The sequence below is a fragment of the Miscanthus floridulus genome, chromosome 5, assembly GCF_019320115.1.
Source record: "Miscanthus floridulus cultivar M001 chromosome 5, ASM1932011v1, whole genome shotgun sequence".
In the NCBI taxonomy this organism is placed as follows: Eukaryota; Viridiplantae; Streptophyta; class Magnoliopsida; order Poales; family Poaceae; genus Miscanthus; species Miscanthus floridulus.
This window is the reverse complement of record NC_089584.1, coordinates 147,676,657-147,693,322: the sequence shown is the minus strand read 5'-3', so window position 1 is coordinate 147,693,322 and position 16,666 is coordinate 147,676,657. Positions and strand designations below refer to the sequence as shown.

The window sequence follows — 16,666 nt, the reverse complement described above, 5'->3', positions numbered from 1 at the left end:
TGCTGCCTGTCACGCTTTTTGGAAGTCCAAGGTTCGGATTACTGCAACACTAACCTGAACTGTGGGAGCACGAGTATGAAAGTGCTTATCCAAGGAATTGTGCAACTGAACTCGCAACTGAACCTGGGTTCTGTAGCAATAACAAGCCTATAGAAGTAGTTGAGTTAACTGAAGCTGCAACAAAGAAGCAGAATTTGGTCTATGATGAATGATGAATCTGAGTTGTTGAAGGACAGCAAATCTGTTGGAGTGGACAAAATTTGATAGCCCCAGTGCGACGCACGGGCATATATCTAGTTCAGAATAAAAATCTGTAGAAGAGAAGTGAATCGACAGTAGATCAAAGAACACAGAGCAATCTCTAGAAGGTTCCAGAAACACAGATGGGTAAGGTAGCTTGAGGTAGGAGACAGAGTTGTGTCTCTGAATAATTCCTCGATGCCCATCTCAGCTGCTCCTCTAACTCCTCTTGCAGTCCTACAGGTAACAGCTACGCCACGGCCCACGGCACATATGATGGCCCTAGCAGCACAGGCCTCCAACCTCTGTTTTCCTACTCGTCCCCTGAACATCTTACTGCTCCAGAGCTCCACCCCAATTCCATGCTAATGCAGCCTAAATTCCTCTCCAATCTCCACCTATATCTTGTACCCGGTGTTTTGGGCACAACACACTACTATGCAGTTTAAGCCTGATAATAAGCTTAATATTTTTTGTATTAAAAATCCATTAGTTGATATTCTAAAGATATCTCATTTGCGATAAATTTGGACTGCTTGGCCACATCTTGTCAGTAACTTTATGTGATGTATGTACAAGCAGTCAAGCATGAGCCCAAAACTGCAGCTTGTTCATAGAAGAAAACATGGACCTGACAGAACTCCGGCTACATCTTATTCCATGTTTGCAAGAATGCAAATTGGGGATGCCAGTTTCGTGGTCTCATTTCATTCAAATTACATTGTACCGCATATGGAGAACCACAATGCATAGCAAGACCAGCTGAGAGATGAACTTTCAGAGGAAGTGGCTAGTTCAGGCAACCGAGCTGGGAGCAGCAAGTTCGGTGAGGTATGCTCTTCAAAGAGAAATTATGGACGCCTGCGGCAAGATTTGTACAAAGAGGTGCAAATGCATGTGTGGCGTGGATGTGACTGCTCTCCATGTCATGGGTTATTTTCTCCCTATATGTGCATCTTTCTTAGAAATTAGAACTGGTTGGCGAGTGCACCTGTAAGCATTAATTTTGATGTCAAAAAAGTGTTCACGCCTCAAATGGACAAATCACTAGGTCATAAGGGTGGCTTAGACCTAAGCCAAGCTAGCCCAAGAATATGAATAATACATCATTAGTAGTCCTATACATACCATGAATCAGTAGCTACTTATGTAAAACTCTAATATTCTAAGAGTAGTGTGAGCCAAAAAGCCTAAACTCCATCTGATATATCTGTAATTCTATATACAAAAGAACGCAATACTACAACTAGTAATCAAATGTGTCATCAGGCGCCTTGGATTCTGATTTGCATATAGACCTGTTGATTTCTCTGAAAGAAGCTGGTGATATGTTGCAGCACAGGGACCAAACCAATAGGCAGAGTAGCTGAAGCTGCTACGTGAGCATGACTCAGGGTCTTGTCATGCCTAGTGCTCTCCTCGTCTCTTCTTTTCCTCAACTTTTCCAAGTCCATTGCACGGTTGTCATGGCTGTAGCGAGGATTCTCCATGGTACTCAGACCAAGTTCTATCTCCAAATCCTTACATTTTCTGTTGTAATCTTTGGAAGCGTGATCGGCTTTCCGCTTCTGTCGCTGCTCATCTTCTTGGCTCTTCTTGAATTCATGCACGACTTTAGAGAACTGGTCGATTGCTCTCAGCACATCATTCTTGGAGACCATCTCGATTGCTTGAAACCAATCATTTGAGATGATGAATACAGGTGGTGCGCCAAGCTTGCCTGGGGAGAAAGGAGGGGCCCCATCTGCTGTGACTTCCTCCTGCACCTCAGGGATCCATTTCTTCAACCATTCATTGAGCGCCTCAGCACAAGACCTTTGAGAGCTCATCCACTTGTTGAAGCAACGGTACCATTTCGTGAGCTCTCGTTCCAAATCCCGTGAGGCCTCTGAAGCAACACCAGATTCGCTTACAGTCATCGCCTTCAGCCGGTGAATTCTACTGTACTGTATGGCTAATAGCTGCTTCTCATGGCATTCCAGAACGGCTTTCCACAACCTTCTGAACCTGTAAGAAATCATATGGATCAGATAAATTCAATCTTTTGAAGACTAGACAATTCAAGGGAGTATTCATACCTTTGGATGAGATCAACCAGTTGAGGGTAAAGCTCTTCATCTCGAATCTCCTGTATCTTTAACGAGAAGGCTTTAGCTGTACTCATGTTGATGCTGATCTTGGACTTCAGATGCCTTACAGACAACTGGACGGAGTCAATTGTACTTGATTCAGCGCCTCGTTCATCCATGGATTTCAGCCTTCTGTAATACTTCTCGTACTTCATCCGTAGCTTCTCTTCATCCTAGAACAACCACCTAAGATGTTCAACAGATATTTGGCAATAAATCAGACAAAATATGAAATAGCGCCTACATTTTCTTGTCCTATACACTAACACAACTACTTCAATTATAAGTTTGTCGCTGGAGCACAAGTGTGTACCTTTATTTCCTGATAGAGCTTCTTTTCCCAGAACCACAGCTTCTCCAGAGTTGATGAGAGGTGGCCAATACCATTGCTACGGCCAGCACCTGACGAAGCTGAAGTGCTTGCCTTGCTGCTTGATGCTCTTAACTTCGTGCCATGTGATTTCGGGAGGCAAGACGATGTCGACACAGTAAGGCCTAGCGGATCCATCAGTCTGGAAGAGATATCTGCAAAAGATGGAAATGAATGGTTTTACATCATTGCACTGGCACATATAACAGAAGCAACAAAGCTAAAATCAATTTCAAGCATGGTTGCACTGGAATAAAGCAATGCATTACCCACATCTAAGAACTCTTGGGGTGTCACGGGGAGGCATTTTCCCCACCTCCAGCAGCCTTGAGACATCTGTGCTGCAGTTTGCCGCCTCATCGAATAACTCCTTGACCTCATCAATCGCCTCTCTGACCTCCCTCGTCCCATGATGCAATGGCGAGAATGGCTCGCTGCTCACCACCGACTGGATTGACTTGATATGGCTCTCCCCACCTCCTTCTGCTGCTCTGATGGATTGCTCTGCTTCGAAGGCCACACCTTTCTTCTTCCCACCGGTGCTGCTGCCATCAATGTCACTGCTAACTGTGCCCTTTAGGCTCACCGTGTTCTTTTTTCCCCCTTCTTTGCTTTTCGAGCTGGCATTGCTTGGCACGGAATCAAGCCCGGACACTGGTTTCCCTCCCTCGCCTTCGGCATCAGCAGCCGGCTCTGACCCCTTCCTCTGCAACTTGCCACCAGGAGGTGGTTCCGATCCCTTCCTCTGCAGCATGCCACCAGGAGAATCGCTGATTGAAGTGGCATCCCTCTGCAGCTTGCCCCCAGAAGAATCGCCCTTTGAGGTGGCATTCTTCTGCAGCTTGCTGTCACCAGAAAAATCGCCGTTCGAAGCGGCATTGTCTTGAATCGGTCCCTTCCCCTTGATGTCCTGATCAGAAACCCCGGAAGTCGATGGCTTGGATTTCTCCGCCTTCCTCTCTAGCTCGGCCTCGTCCTCAAGCTCCGGGATCCCCTCCATCTTCCTCAGCTCGGCGTAGTTGGGGCTGTTGGTTGGTAGATTCCCGCCAGCGTAGTCTTCCATGAACTGGTCGTACTGTGCGAACGGGTCCAAGAATTCCCACGGCGAGGCCTCCGCGGTCGGGGGTGAAGGCGGCGGCCCAGGATGCCTCGGCGCCGCCTCCGGGGTCTCTCCCGCAATTACCACGCCGTAGGGCCCGTACGGGTACGGAGGCCCGTAGCTGTAGCCGTAGGCGTGGCCGTACCCGCCGCCGTAGCTGGGCTCGGCTGTGGTGTACTGGGTCTGGGCGTCGGGGTCGTCGTACACAACGGTAGGCACGGTGGACGATCTTCTCATGAAGTGGTGGTGGTACCTCGTGGACGTCGACGTCGACGCCTTCTCGCTCCCGCCGCCGCCACCTCCGTGTCTGGTGTCGTCAAGGTCATGGAGATAGAGGTCGTCGTCGGAGAGGGAGTGCGAGAGCGGCGAGACGGTGGACGAAGAGGACGACGGCGACGGCGGGACGCTGGCGGACGCGGTGGCCGCGGTGGCGACCGGCTTGGTGGGGGAAGGCGGGAGCGTGAGCACCGGCGAGGAGGACTCGGGTGTGGCGGGCGCGAGCGCGGACGCCGCGAAGCGCCGGAGCGCGTCGCCGACGGCGGCGAGGGAGCGGAAGTAGGCGGCGTGCGCGGCGGCGAGCGCGTACCGGCGGTCGGCCGCGGCGCGGATGAGCGCCACGCGCTCGCGGCACAGCGCAGTGGGGTCTCCTCCGGACGCGGACGCGCGGCGCGCCCTGGCCCGGGAGGTGGAGGAGGTGACCGCGGCGGCGAAGGCGTCGTGGGAGGTCGTGCAGCCCATTGCCGCGCGGGAGGGCGAAATCCTAGCTCCGGAGGCGGTGCAGGCGTACGGATACGGCGGGCTCCGGTGGCTCGTCGGCGTCCATTATATACAGGGTACGGACGACGGCAGGGCGCGCTGCGTGCGTCTCCGACTCAGGGACGGGGTGAAAGTATGGCGGCGCGCGGTGAGGCGGTGATGGAAAGCGGCGCCGGGATTGGGAAACCGCGTGAAGAGAGGCGGCGCGGCGCGGAAGGCGGGGCGTGATGAGATGGAGGCGCAGGCGGAGGCGGCGGAGACGAGAACGGAAGGAGTAGTTGTGCCTTTTGTCTTCGGTTTCGATGTCTTCTCTTTTAGCTCTTTCGCCCTCTACTTTCCTCTGATTTCCTATCTTAACCTTTGTGATTGCATTACATACCATTATACTCCGTAATTAAAATTGGAGTTCAATTAGAGCGTAATATGCTCCTCTTATCGTAGTTTTCATTTACTTTTACAAATAACAGTACACCACGCTCACGTATATACATAGACAATCATAATATGGGAAATACTATATATTATATTATTATAGATATTGAAATCGATTCATCACATCCTTTAAAATCGTAGCGATTTCGTGGTATTTTTTCAAGAAACTACTTATGGCATGCCTTTTTTATAGGAATATAATTGTGAAAACTATTACTACTCCTTCCCCAAATAGATTAATTTCTAGAATGAATGCAATCTAAACTATCTTAAGTTTGACTAACTTTATAGGAAAGAATAACATCTATGACATAAAATGAGCACATTATGAAAGTATATTCTATGACATATCTAATGGTACTAATTTGATGTCATAAATTTTGCGATTTTTTTTCTAGAAATTCATTCATATTTTAAAAGTTTGACTTAAGACAACTCTAAGAATCTATTTATTTAGGGACAGAGAGAATATATTCCCTACCAAAACCATGATGCGTATAATGTACATACTCCCACCGTCCCAAAATAAGTGTCGTTCTCACTTCCTGTATATAACTTTGACTAAATATTTACAAAAATATTAATATTTGTAGTGCATAATAATTAGTATCATTAGATAGATCGTTAAATCTATTTTCATGATAAACTTATTCGAAGATATGAATGTTACTTATATTTTCTATAAATGTAATCAAACTTAAGAAAATTTGATCAACGCGAATACCATAGCGACACTTATTTTGGTACGGGAAGAGTATTTTATAACGATGGTGGTTATTATACATAAAGTTCATAGCACAAGGTAGTAGCACATGGTTCTGGTGTGTAGCCGTAGATGTAATGAGCCAAGTGACAAGGTATAGCCGAGTGTATGCAATCTTCGCAATATTAGACAGCACAATCACTATAGTTCTAACATTGACCATAAATCCTAGAATGGTCTATCCAACGTGCCACCTAGCTAGCTTTGTGCCTCTGTCCATAGGCTCTTACTTTATGGGAGCCACATCACATCACACCTTGCGTTGGGAAATTTCTCCTATATACATAAGTATACTTGGCAAAATATGTAGTGCGAATATACAAACTTTTTCAAAAAAAAAACATACTTCTGTCTTTTGAAAGTTTTACAAACTTTTTCAAAAAAAAACATACTTCTGTCTTTTGAAAGTTTTTGAAACGGTGCATATCTATAGTGCATATCGATATATATACTTTGTTGCAAAAGTTAAGATTCAAACTCAATATAGAAAAAAAATCATACAAAAATAACAAAATCTAGGTGCATGTGCAATACAAGTCAAACACCAGTGTCAGTTTTGTTATGTTTGCATGGTTTTTTTTTTCTAGACTTTGAATATCTATACTTTTGCAGCAGTGTACGTACGTATTTGGATGTCATTTCAAACTTCTTGAAACGACGAAAGTATACTATTTAAAATACCTTTAGATTTACACTGCATATTTTGTCTATACTTTATTTGGTACATAGAAGGGAGAGATTGTATGAGCAGACAACACACCGTCATGCATGCACAAAACGGATCGAACGGAACGGGAGGAGGAGGAGGAGGAGCTCGCATGCGTATGCGGCATGGCATGCAGGCGGGGAATTCGACGGAGACCACAGTCCACAGGCCATGAGCCATGGCATGGATCACCGCAACGCCAATGCGTCCTGGTCTCCTGGATCACCAGCTGGCATGGCAATGGGCAATGGCAGTCCCCCTCCCCCTGCAGAAACAGAGTCGCCGCAACGAAGAGGGGTCATCAAATTCAAAAGCCATGGAGACTGGAGAGAAACAGAAACGCCGTGGTTTAATTTTGGCATAATTTGACAGCCTAGCAGCACAGCACCCTGGACCTATTAAAATAGGACTATGGCTCTTACTAAAAATAGCACTAACTCTCTCTTTTTTACTAAAATAGCACTAGCTCTAACTCCTCTACTTTATGCTGTCTAAAAAGTGGTTTTTCTTAAACATGAATGCTAAAGAACAACCGAGTGTTTTACTTGGATTTCACACGCGATTTTGTAGCCGCTAGATCTGAGCGCGGAGGAGGGGCACGGACGGCCGGATCTCCCCTTGCCGCTGCTGCCTTCTTCTTCCTCCCCCGCACCCGCGCCCGCCGTCTTCTTCCCAAGCTCCGGCGCGGCGGCTAGGGTTCCGGCGAGCTCTCCTCCTCTTTCTTCTCCAACTCCGGCGGGGATAGAAGGGCCCGGACGGGGGACGCAGGTAGGCCACGCGGTGGGGATGGTGGTCGGGCGATTTTAGGGGAGCTGGCGGTGGTAGCGGCGGCCGGGCCAGGTCGGGGCGAGGGAGGCTCGCCGGAGCTGGAGAAGATGGCGGCGGTGGGGGAGGGAAAGGAGGCGGCCGCGCCGTGGGCGCTAGTGTTCGTCGGAGCTCCGACGCGCGAGAGCTTCGGAGAACCCTAGCGCCCGCGGTGGGGCGGTGGTCAGCGGCGGGGACGAGGGGGAGGAGAAGGGCGGGGTGCACGACAGTGAGGGAGGGAGTGGCGGAGGAGGGGTGCTGACGACCGGATCCGTGAGGAGGAGGAGGAGGAGGAGGATGCCTGCCCGATCCGCCATGGCCGACGCCGGAGAGCTCGGTGCGGGTGGGATGGGCGGGCGCAGGGAGGCGGGCGTGTGGCGAAGGAGTCGAGTATGGGAGAGGGGAGAAACACTTGGTTTATGTATAGACAAGCTCTTCTTAAAACAACGGGAACTAAGGAGCAGGTTGAGCCACATTCTTAAAAACAACTTCGGGGCTTTCTTGTGTCCCGATCGTATGTCACGTTGAGCTATTTGGCGGGACTTCGCTCTAAGTCAAGAAAAAAATGAAGCTTAAACCATTTAAAAAAAACTGTACTTTTTCAAGATGCCTTGTTCGCTTGGCTTATAAGCCGTATTTTTTCAGCCAACGAACAGTATTTTTCTCTCACAACAAATCAGGCAACAGGACATTCAGTCATGGCTTATCAGCCAAGCGAACAGGGCATCTGTCAAAGACACTCTTAGTTTGTGCTTCACAAGGGAAAGACGGTTTCAGCTCTTTTGTTTGGGGTGCTCAAAACCTGCTCTTGATCAGGTCGTTCGGCGGAACCCGAGCAAAATCAAACAAACCCTTATAACAAATTTACTACTCTAGACAAAATTCGTGCTCTACACGGCTGGCCTGCAGCTGCAGCTCTATGCACTTCATGCATGTGTCAATTTCAGAGCAAAAAGAACCATGCATGACACATGCAATGCAAGTCAAAAAGTACTAGATGGTGCTAGTAGTAGCAGCAGCAGATAGCTGGAATGCATGCAAAGTCCACACGAAGCGCGTAAAAAAAGGAAGGAAAAGTAAGGCCTGGTTTAGGCCCTGCTTAGATCCCACCCAAAAACCAAAAATTTTCAAGATTCTCCGTCACATCAAATCTTGCGGCACATGCTTGGAGCATTAAATGTAGGTAAAAAGAATAACTAATTGCACAGTTTGCCTGTAATTGGCGAGACGAATCTTTTAAGCCTAAATAGTCCATAATTGGACAATTTTTGCCAAATACAAACGAAAGTGCTACAGTAGCCAAAAGCCAAAAAATTTCGGAACTAAACGCGCCCTTAGTTTCCAACCAAATTTCCAAAAAGTGCTAAAGTAGCTATTACATCAAATCTTGCGATATGTGCATGAAACATTAAATATAGATGAAAAAAAAACTAATTGCAAAGTTTGGTTGGAAATTGCGAGACGAACGTTTTGAGCCTAATTAGTCCATGATTAAACACTAATTGCTAAATAAAAACGAAAATGCTACGGTAACCAAATTTTCAAAATTCGCGAACTAAACACAACCTTAGCAGTCAGCACGAAGGGAAAAAGGCAGCACATGACAGATCCATCCATTTCCATCGGTGAAAAATGATGAAGAGCACAGCACGATCGTGGTTGCTGCCACGAACGATTTTGAGTTGACGCCCAAAGCGGAGTCCTTGCAACTTGCGTGCACATTGCATTGTTCCTTTCTTTTCTTTTTTTTTTATTGCCTCAACTGAGTGAGAAGTGACTCCGAGATAAATGGAATCTCTCCATGTGCTTGCGTTGCCATTTCGCCTCCTCTCTTTGTTTTGTTTGGTTCATTATTTCAGTGCCCCCTCGTGGACGTTGAACCTGACATCAGTTGGAGATGGGTTGCATTGGGTGGTTATATTAGCATTGGTTTAAATTATTTGATTTGAGTGACGACAACTGGAGCCGTTATATCGATTATCGACACTACCGCAAAAACGTCCTTTGCCCAGAGCCGCGATTTTTGCCGAGAGCAAAAACGCGGGATCTCGGCAAAGAAACCGTTTGCCGAGCGCCGCTCTCGGCAAACACGGGCCGTCGGGAACTCATAAGATTGCCGTGGGCCTGCATCTCGGCAAACAACAACTCTCGGCGAAGTGGGCCATTTTGCCGAGAGCCCCGCTCGGCAAAAAATGACCTTCGGCAAAATGGGCCTTTGCCGTGGGCCGCACTCTCGGCAAAATCAGGCTCTCGGCAAAACATTGCCGTGGGCCCATCGCCGTGACTTGCCCTGACGGCGTCACCACTTTGCCGAGAGCCCCACCGTTATGGCTCTCGGCAAAACTGTTTGCCGAGCGCTGCTCTCGGCAAATATTTGCCGAGAGCCCCTCCCAGGCTCTCGGCAAACGTGGTTTCTATATTTCATGTGCATGTGTTTCTCTTCTCCTAACTCTCTCCAATTAAATTGTTTTTTCTTTCATATGCTCCAAACTTTTTTTCTCTATACACATACTACAGGTTGTACTCAATATTAAAATTTTGTGTATTTTTGTAATTATTTGCTATATATAATTAATTAATTGCATTTCAAGGAGTTTTTTTAATCGATTAAAATTTGAACAGCGATTGATTTAAACACGGGAACAAATTAAGTAGAAAATGATATTCATGCTATTTATGCATTATTGGGGGCAAATAACATCTTGTTGACGTTTTTTCACCTTTTATTTTACGAATCGAAGACCACGAACATATGTCGCCGAACGATTTAAAAATTCTTAATAAAAGGAAACGAATTCGGAAAATTATGATATTTGCAATGAAGTCATGGTATCACACTTGGAGGCTGTGGTAAAAAATTGAAAATGTTTCGCGCAAGTGGTTGCGTATAATTCTTACAATCTGAGACATCTCCGAATAAGTTTCATAAAGTTGAGAATGATCCATTAGGATTTTCAAACAATGTCACGGTCGAATTAGTTTTGGAGTTCCAAACTTTTTGTATAGCCATTAGAGAGCATAAGTTGCAACACAGCAAAATTTCGTATTTTTCCGGAGCCGTTTGCTATTTATTAATTTTTTTTTGGATATTCTTTGCCGAGAGCTTCAGGGGATTGCTCTCGGCAAAGCTTCTTTGCCGAGAGCAACTGGGCCCGCTCTCGGCGCAGATTTCTTTTTTTTTTTACCTAGCCTGGATCAATGGTTTGCCGAGAGCTGGCTCTCGGCGAAGAGGTTTGCCGAGAGCTATTCTCGGCAAATAATGATTTTTATTTTTTTTTTATTTTTTTGTGCAGTTAGCTAGTTAAAAAATTCGAACGAAATTTGAAAAAAAATAACTGTACCGAGAGCCGAATCTGGGGGCTCTCGGCAAAGGGGGAAGGTTTGCCGAGAGCCTCCCAGATCTGGCTCTCGGCAAAGTGGCTTCACCACTTAAACGTTTCGGCGTAGCCCCGGAAGCCGCGCAAGGTGAACCGTTTCGGCCGCAGCCCCGCCGCCGCCGCAGCCCGCCACGCCCGGCCGCGCGCGCTGCCGCCGCCGCAGCCCACGTCAACATACACACCATCGGTCAGGAGTTTTCTCACTGCCATCGATCGGTCTTTTCTCCTTCCCAGCAGGAACTCGTGCCTGTTCTCCTTCCCGGCAGCACAGAATCTCCCGCCGAGAAAATCCTCACGTTCTCATCTCTGCCACCACCCTCCATTCAGGCAAGTGGCCAGGCAAGCGTCCGTTCTAATTTTAAGCGCCTCCTACTTTCTCCTATGATCCTATCAGGTTTCATGATTTCGCGATTGCGCTGTAGCTCCAAAGGTGCTCGACGATTTGCCAACAAGGGAATCTCTGCAGAGTTTGTGCTTCATTAAGCTCTTCCGGCTCACACAGGTACACAAATTCTCATCTCATTTACGTTGGATGAGTGTATGCATCTTTTCTTTTGTTACTCTTGCTGCTCGATTCACCATCCCATGCCTGAATTTTTATACATTGGATGAGCAACAGCAAATTTCTTCAAATATATTAGCTACACTTGGCCACCTCCCACGTCCCACCAGACAAAAAAAAACAGCAGCCATGGACACTGGACGCCGTGGGGTCATGTTTGTGTTATTCTACTGAACTAAGCAGCACGCTCGCATAATCTATTTCTTCTCAGAACTAATCATTTCAGATTTTTTTGTGTCAACATAATCAGCAGTATTAATCTTTATGCTATGTATATAAAATGCAATTAAATTTAAATAACTATCAGTACAGCAGTCTATATCAGCACAGCTGTCTAATTGCGTTTATATTTTGGGCATCAGCAAATCCAGGGCACCTCAGTCTATATCAGCAAATCCAGTTCTGCGATGCGCATGAGGTGACCATGGTTGATTTGATTTGATCATTGTGCAGTCCAGATAAAAATACTACCCCTGGTACTACCAATTGGGCACTTAGTGATTCATTGTATTTACCTAGATAGGTAGCTTGATTGGTTTTGAACTGCTCACAGCCTGTGCAGCCAGTTCAGATAGAAGAATTTCTCCGGGGTTTCCCCCTTCGCTTCTTCCTTATGCCATTCCAAATCGCTCCAGTTAAGTTTCGGAAAAAAAAATCGCTCCAATTAAAACCAAAGAGAAGCGGCATCTAACCACAATCGATTATTGTGCCGTCTATGAGCATCGGAAGGTAAAGAAAGAAGATGCAAGATTAATGCATCTGACCAAAGAGCAGTACCTGAAGGTAAATATACAACATCAATATTGATTTCTTCTGAGATTGGGTAGGCTTGAATTGTTCTTATATCTGTCAATGTACTTGATGTCGTACAAGTGCCTCCTGGCTGGTGCGCCAATAAAACGCGGGCCTGGCAGATGATGGTCGACAGGTGGGTGAGTGGCAATTGGGCGGATAACCACACCGTCCTCTGGGAACGACGTTTGCTGATGCCAGGTGTATCACACCACCAGGGCAACCTTAACATCCACGAATTCAGGGCTAGATGGGTACGTGACTTGGTGTAGCTTTATTTATTCTTTCAGACGTTTATTCCTACATGATTTATAATCGTCTTGTTGTTTTTCTCACAGTCGGCTGCACATCAAAACCAGCCATGCGGAGAGCTCAAGTCATGGGTTCTGGCCCACAAGGGCAAGGCGACAGACAACATCAACTGGAACCCGGACGACCCAGCCGAGTCGTTCACCAACGAGAGCATCCCCGAGCGCATCAGTCAGTACACCGAGGCGGCAAGGGGAGTCCATGGGGCAGACTGGGATCCGCACATCGCGGACATTGACGGCGACATCGTCATGAGGGTGGGAGGCAAGAAGCATGGGCGGTACCTCATCGGCAATAGCACGCTCGACCCGCACACCACTCCCACTCTCTCACAGGTCCGGACAAGCAGCACGAGCGGTAGCGTGCCCATACGCCCAAGGCAGGACACTTCGACGCATCGTGTGGCAGCACTACAGGTTATTTCTGTTTTATTCGTCGTTCATTGGTTTTACATTCCTCGAAATTGCTTGTAACAATGCGGTGAAAAATTATAGGCTCAGGTGCATGCGCTCGAGGAGCATAAGGCTAGGGTGGAGGAAGAGCGACAGAGGGAGCGGGAGGCCGAGCGACAGAGGTGGGAGGCCGAGCGGGCGAGGTTTGACGCCTTGGCTCAGTACGTGGCAAGTCTTGGCGTCACGATGGGTCGTCCAGCGCCACTAGAGCTGTTCGCTCCTCCACCGCCTTACCCATACCCACCTTACTCATACGTGAGTTCAACTTCTCTAACAAAAGCTCTTTACTGTGCATGTCGGCCATCGTGCCGTTGATATGTGATAGGAGGCCTTCGTGCCGTTTATATATATGTGTGCCATCCATTGTGCCGTTGATATGTGGTGGGCGGCCATCGTGCCGTTGGTTTTCTTGCAGGTTTTGGAAACCTCACCGTGCAGGGGAGGTGCTGCCGAAATTTTGATGTGTCTAGGCTTAGATTATAATTTTATACCTAGTTCTGCAAATTTTGACTTGTCTACGCTTAGATTACAATTATATGCCTTAGTATTACTATAATTACTAATTTTTCTTCTCATTTGTGCAGAATCAATCGGCGGGTTCGAATGATGTGCCTGAGCAGCCGTCGTCGGGAGGGTCGTGGCACCAACCGTATCCACAACTTCCGCCGCATCAGCAGCCGCCGGGAGGGTCGGGGTACTAGCCGTATCCACACCGTCCGCCGCAGCAGCCGCCGCCGTCGGGAGGGTGGGAGCCTTGGGAGTGAGCCTGTTGTTCTTCATCATGTATTAGCACTTTGTGACATGAACTTAGCATTTTGAGATGGACATGTGTTGTTGGATTTGAGATGTTTAGATGGATTATAATGTGAGACATGTGATGTGGATGACATATTTGTGATATATGTGATGTGGATGATGTGTTATATTTGTGAAATATGTGTCGTTGAAGCTGGAAATATAAACAAAATAAGAAAAAGCTCTCTGGACTCTTTGCCGAGAGCTAGGCTCTCGGCAAATATTCCTCTTTGCCGAGAGCTTGGTGGTCGGCTCTCGGCAAACCTTCGTTCATCCTCGATGTACTGAACCCTTGAATATGCCTCTTTGCCGAGAGCCTAGCTCTCGGTAAATCTTCCTATTTGCCGAGAGCTTGGTGGTCGACTCTCGGCAAACCTATTTTTTTTTTGAAAACCACCTCGGCCGCACATCTTTTTTTTTTACAATTCTTTGCCGACGGTCGCTCTTTCTTTGCCGACGATCGCTCTCGGCAAAGAAGCCCCTCACACCGTTACCTACCGTCTGGCCGTTACTATTGCGCGCCAGTTTACCGAGAGCTATTGTTGCCGAGAGCCTTTACATTACTCTCGGTAAATGTTTTGCCGAAAGGGGCTCTCGGTAAAGAATCCTTTGCCGGTAGATGTTTTTCCGACGGCTCTTTGCCGAGAGCTGCTCTCGGCAAATAGTTTGCCGAGCGTCAGATCGTCTTTGCCGAGAGCATCGGGCTCTCGGCAAAGTTACTGTTTACGGTAGTGCGAACAAGGATTAGTTCAATTGTACTATCCTCCTGCCCAGCCATTTTTATTTAGAGATGTGCTTGAATATATTTTAGCTTGATGACCGAGTAATTAAACTAATTTAATTTGGCTGGCTGCCGTACTGATATGCATACCATATACTCCGTACTTATATAGTAGTACTAGTGTACTACTCTACTTGTATAAGGTTATTAATAATATAAATAATGCGCTGGTAATGCGACATGAAAATTTGGGTACCAATCCGTGTTTCTCAGCATCACAAGCTTGATACAGAAAGTGCCAACTTCTTTTGCCACGAAACGACGACGAAGGAAGGCGTTGCCGATCACGTGGGAGCGAAAAGGAAATTATGCGCCTCGTGGCGTGAGTTTCTCGATGGTTTGATTTCAGATGAACTAGAATAACTTTCTAAGGGCGAGGGGTGGAGTGAGGAGAGTGTGCTTGTCTCGTGGTTGCAAAAAAAATCATACATATATGATGGAAATTAATTATAACCATTGTTTTTTCAATATATTTCGACGTGGGTGTGACCACAAACAAGACTATCTATATACCATGCTAACGGCTTTTTGTTTGTTACATACTGGAAGTATGTCTTGTCCATACAGTATTAGTGTTGGATAAAGATGTCTAGCCAACGCCTAAGTTTAGGGCATCAACCAACCACCCCCTAAATTTAGAGGTGAGACAAGACAGACGACGACAGCCTAAGTATATATTTAAACTTGCTGTGCATAATAAGGGGTGAAGAAAACAAGGTTCCAGCTTGGAGGACATATGGATGTATGGGATCACCTAAATAAATTTAATGTCTTCTGAAAATAACTTTCGCACGAGTGGTGTTTTTGTCACCATCAAAGAGTGGACGTTTGATGGTCGACCGAATTGTTTTCAACGCGCCGGTTACGTCTGCAGCTAGCATAACGCGGCAGGGGTTGAAAGTTGAAACAAGGCTAGCTTTACACATTTATTTACACGCGTTTAGCTAGTTTGCTGCTGCCGCGCTGATGTCTGCTGTGGTACTGGTAGGTAAACCACCAGGAAGAAAATAACCGAAGGGCATGGCAAAAAAGCACAAAAAAAAAGCCGGCAAAGGCAAAGGCAAAGGCATGCAGCTATCGTCATGCATTTCCGATTTCTTCTTTCGTCCGACCCCATGCAGCCTCTGTACGTCCTTGTCGCTATGTTCATCGGCCCGTCGCTTTTGCCATAATATAATAATCAAAATGCAAGATGCAAAAAGTGATTTTTTTATAGAAAAAGGGGGGGGGGGGGGGGGGGGGGGGGGGGGGGGGGCGATCCCACGTCACATTTGCCCCCTTTTTGTCTGTGGTGGGACTACTTGGTACGAGGGTACCTACGCCCCGTTCGTTTGGGCTGGTTTGGCTTATAAGCCATGACTGAAAGTACTGTTGGCTGATTTGATGTGGAAGAAAAATATTGTTCGTTACTGATAAGCCATTGCTTATAAGCCAAATACGACCAAGCTGTGAGCCCGTTAGTCGTGATCTCAGCCCCCGATTTATACGTCCGCACTACTTTAACGATACTTTTCGGTGAACGAATAGTGTTTTTCTTTCGCAACAAATCAGCATAAACTAAATTTTAACGAAACGAACCGGTCCTCAACTAGTAATCCCTTCGTCTTTCACTAAAAAAGGGTAATCCCTTCGTCTAAAAAAACTTAATATTTTATGATTCGAAGATTATCTCAGAAAAACTAGCGTTATCAGTTTGAAATTGTGGGACGTATGCATATCTCCTTGCATAAAATGTTATCTAAAAGCTCATAAATACTTTATTTTAAATAAAAAAGATAAAGCTCGTGCCAATCTTTTCTACAAATGTTATCTACCTATTTGTGATCTATAATAGTAATTTATTTATGTTCCCTATTAATTTATTGCTCATAGTCATGATCATTATTTATTTAAAATAAATAAGAGCCAAATAAATCTAAAAAAAGCACCAATATATATACATAACCATTTTAGAATCCGAAAGTCATCGGTGCAGAGCTTCCCCTTCGTGTTATAATGATGATGATGCCGTAATTCGTACTAGTGTTCGCTCACACGCGACGGGCGTGCGTCCCGTGTGTGGTACACGTGCGTCGACGTAGCAATTCGTGTACGTACGTGTGGGACGACTACGGTCTGTACGCACTTACTCAAAGGACTATCATATACTGTACATATATAGTACGTACAACTAATAATATTTTTTAGATGTGATTGGCCAAAATGTCAGATCACTTCGATCATCTGCCCTGAAACTGATGTAGATTGTTTTTATTTATATAAGTTTTGTATATAATAGGAGACGGACGCACGTATGCAA

General features: G+C 46.4%; 1 protein-coding gene and 1 long non-coding RNA gene across 2 annotated transcripts; one reads left to right on the top strand and one right to left on the bottom strand.

Annotated features, from left to right (window-relative positions):
- Nucleotides 1–1,077: 1,077 nt before the first annotated feature.
- On the bottom strand, nt 1,078–4,852 carry LOC136454065 (protein ALTERED PHOSPHATE STARVATION RESPONSE 1-like). The gene is made up of 4 exons (XM_066454619.1): nt 3,013–4,852; nt 2,683–2,894; nt 2,319–2,542; nt 1,078–2,247 (listed from the first exon to the last, which is right to left on the bottom strand). Exons 1-4 carry the CDS (start codon nt 4,574–4,576, stop codon nt 1,506–1,508), a joined length of 2,742 nt encoding a protein of 913 aa, XP_066310716.1. The 5' UTR covers nt 4,577–4,852; the 3' UTR covers nt 1,078–1,505.
- Nucleotides 4,853–12,641: 7,789 nt separating this feature from the next.
- Nucleotides 12,642–13,484, top strand: LOC136454064 (uncharacterized). Its single transcript, XR_010759115.1, has 3 exons — nt 12,642–12,755; nt 12,834–13,046; nt 13,376–13,484. It is a non-coding gene; the product is annotated as an uncharacterized lncRNA (long non-coding RNA).
- The last annotated feature ends 3,182 nt before the right edge of the window (nt 13,485–16,666 follow it).

Coding starts and splice junctions, on each gene's coding strand:
- LOC136454065 (XM_066454619.1), bottom strand. CDS start 4,576: ATGGGCTGCACGACCTCCCACGACGCCTTCGCCGCCGCGGTCACCTCC. Junction 2,895..3,012: donor CACCCCAAGAGTTCTTAGAT/GTGGGTAATGCA, acceptor CATCTTTTGCAG/ATATCTCTTCCAGACTGATG. Junction 2,543..2,682: donor AGCTCTATCAGGAAATAAAG/GTACACACTTGT, acceptor TGGTTGTTCTAG/GATGAAGAGAAGCTACGGAT.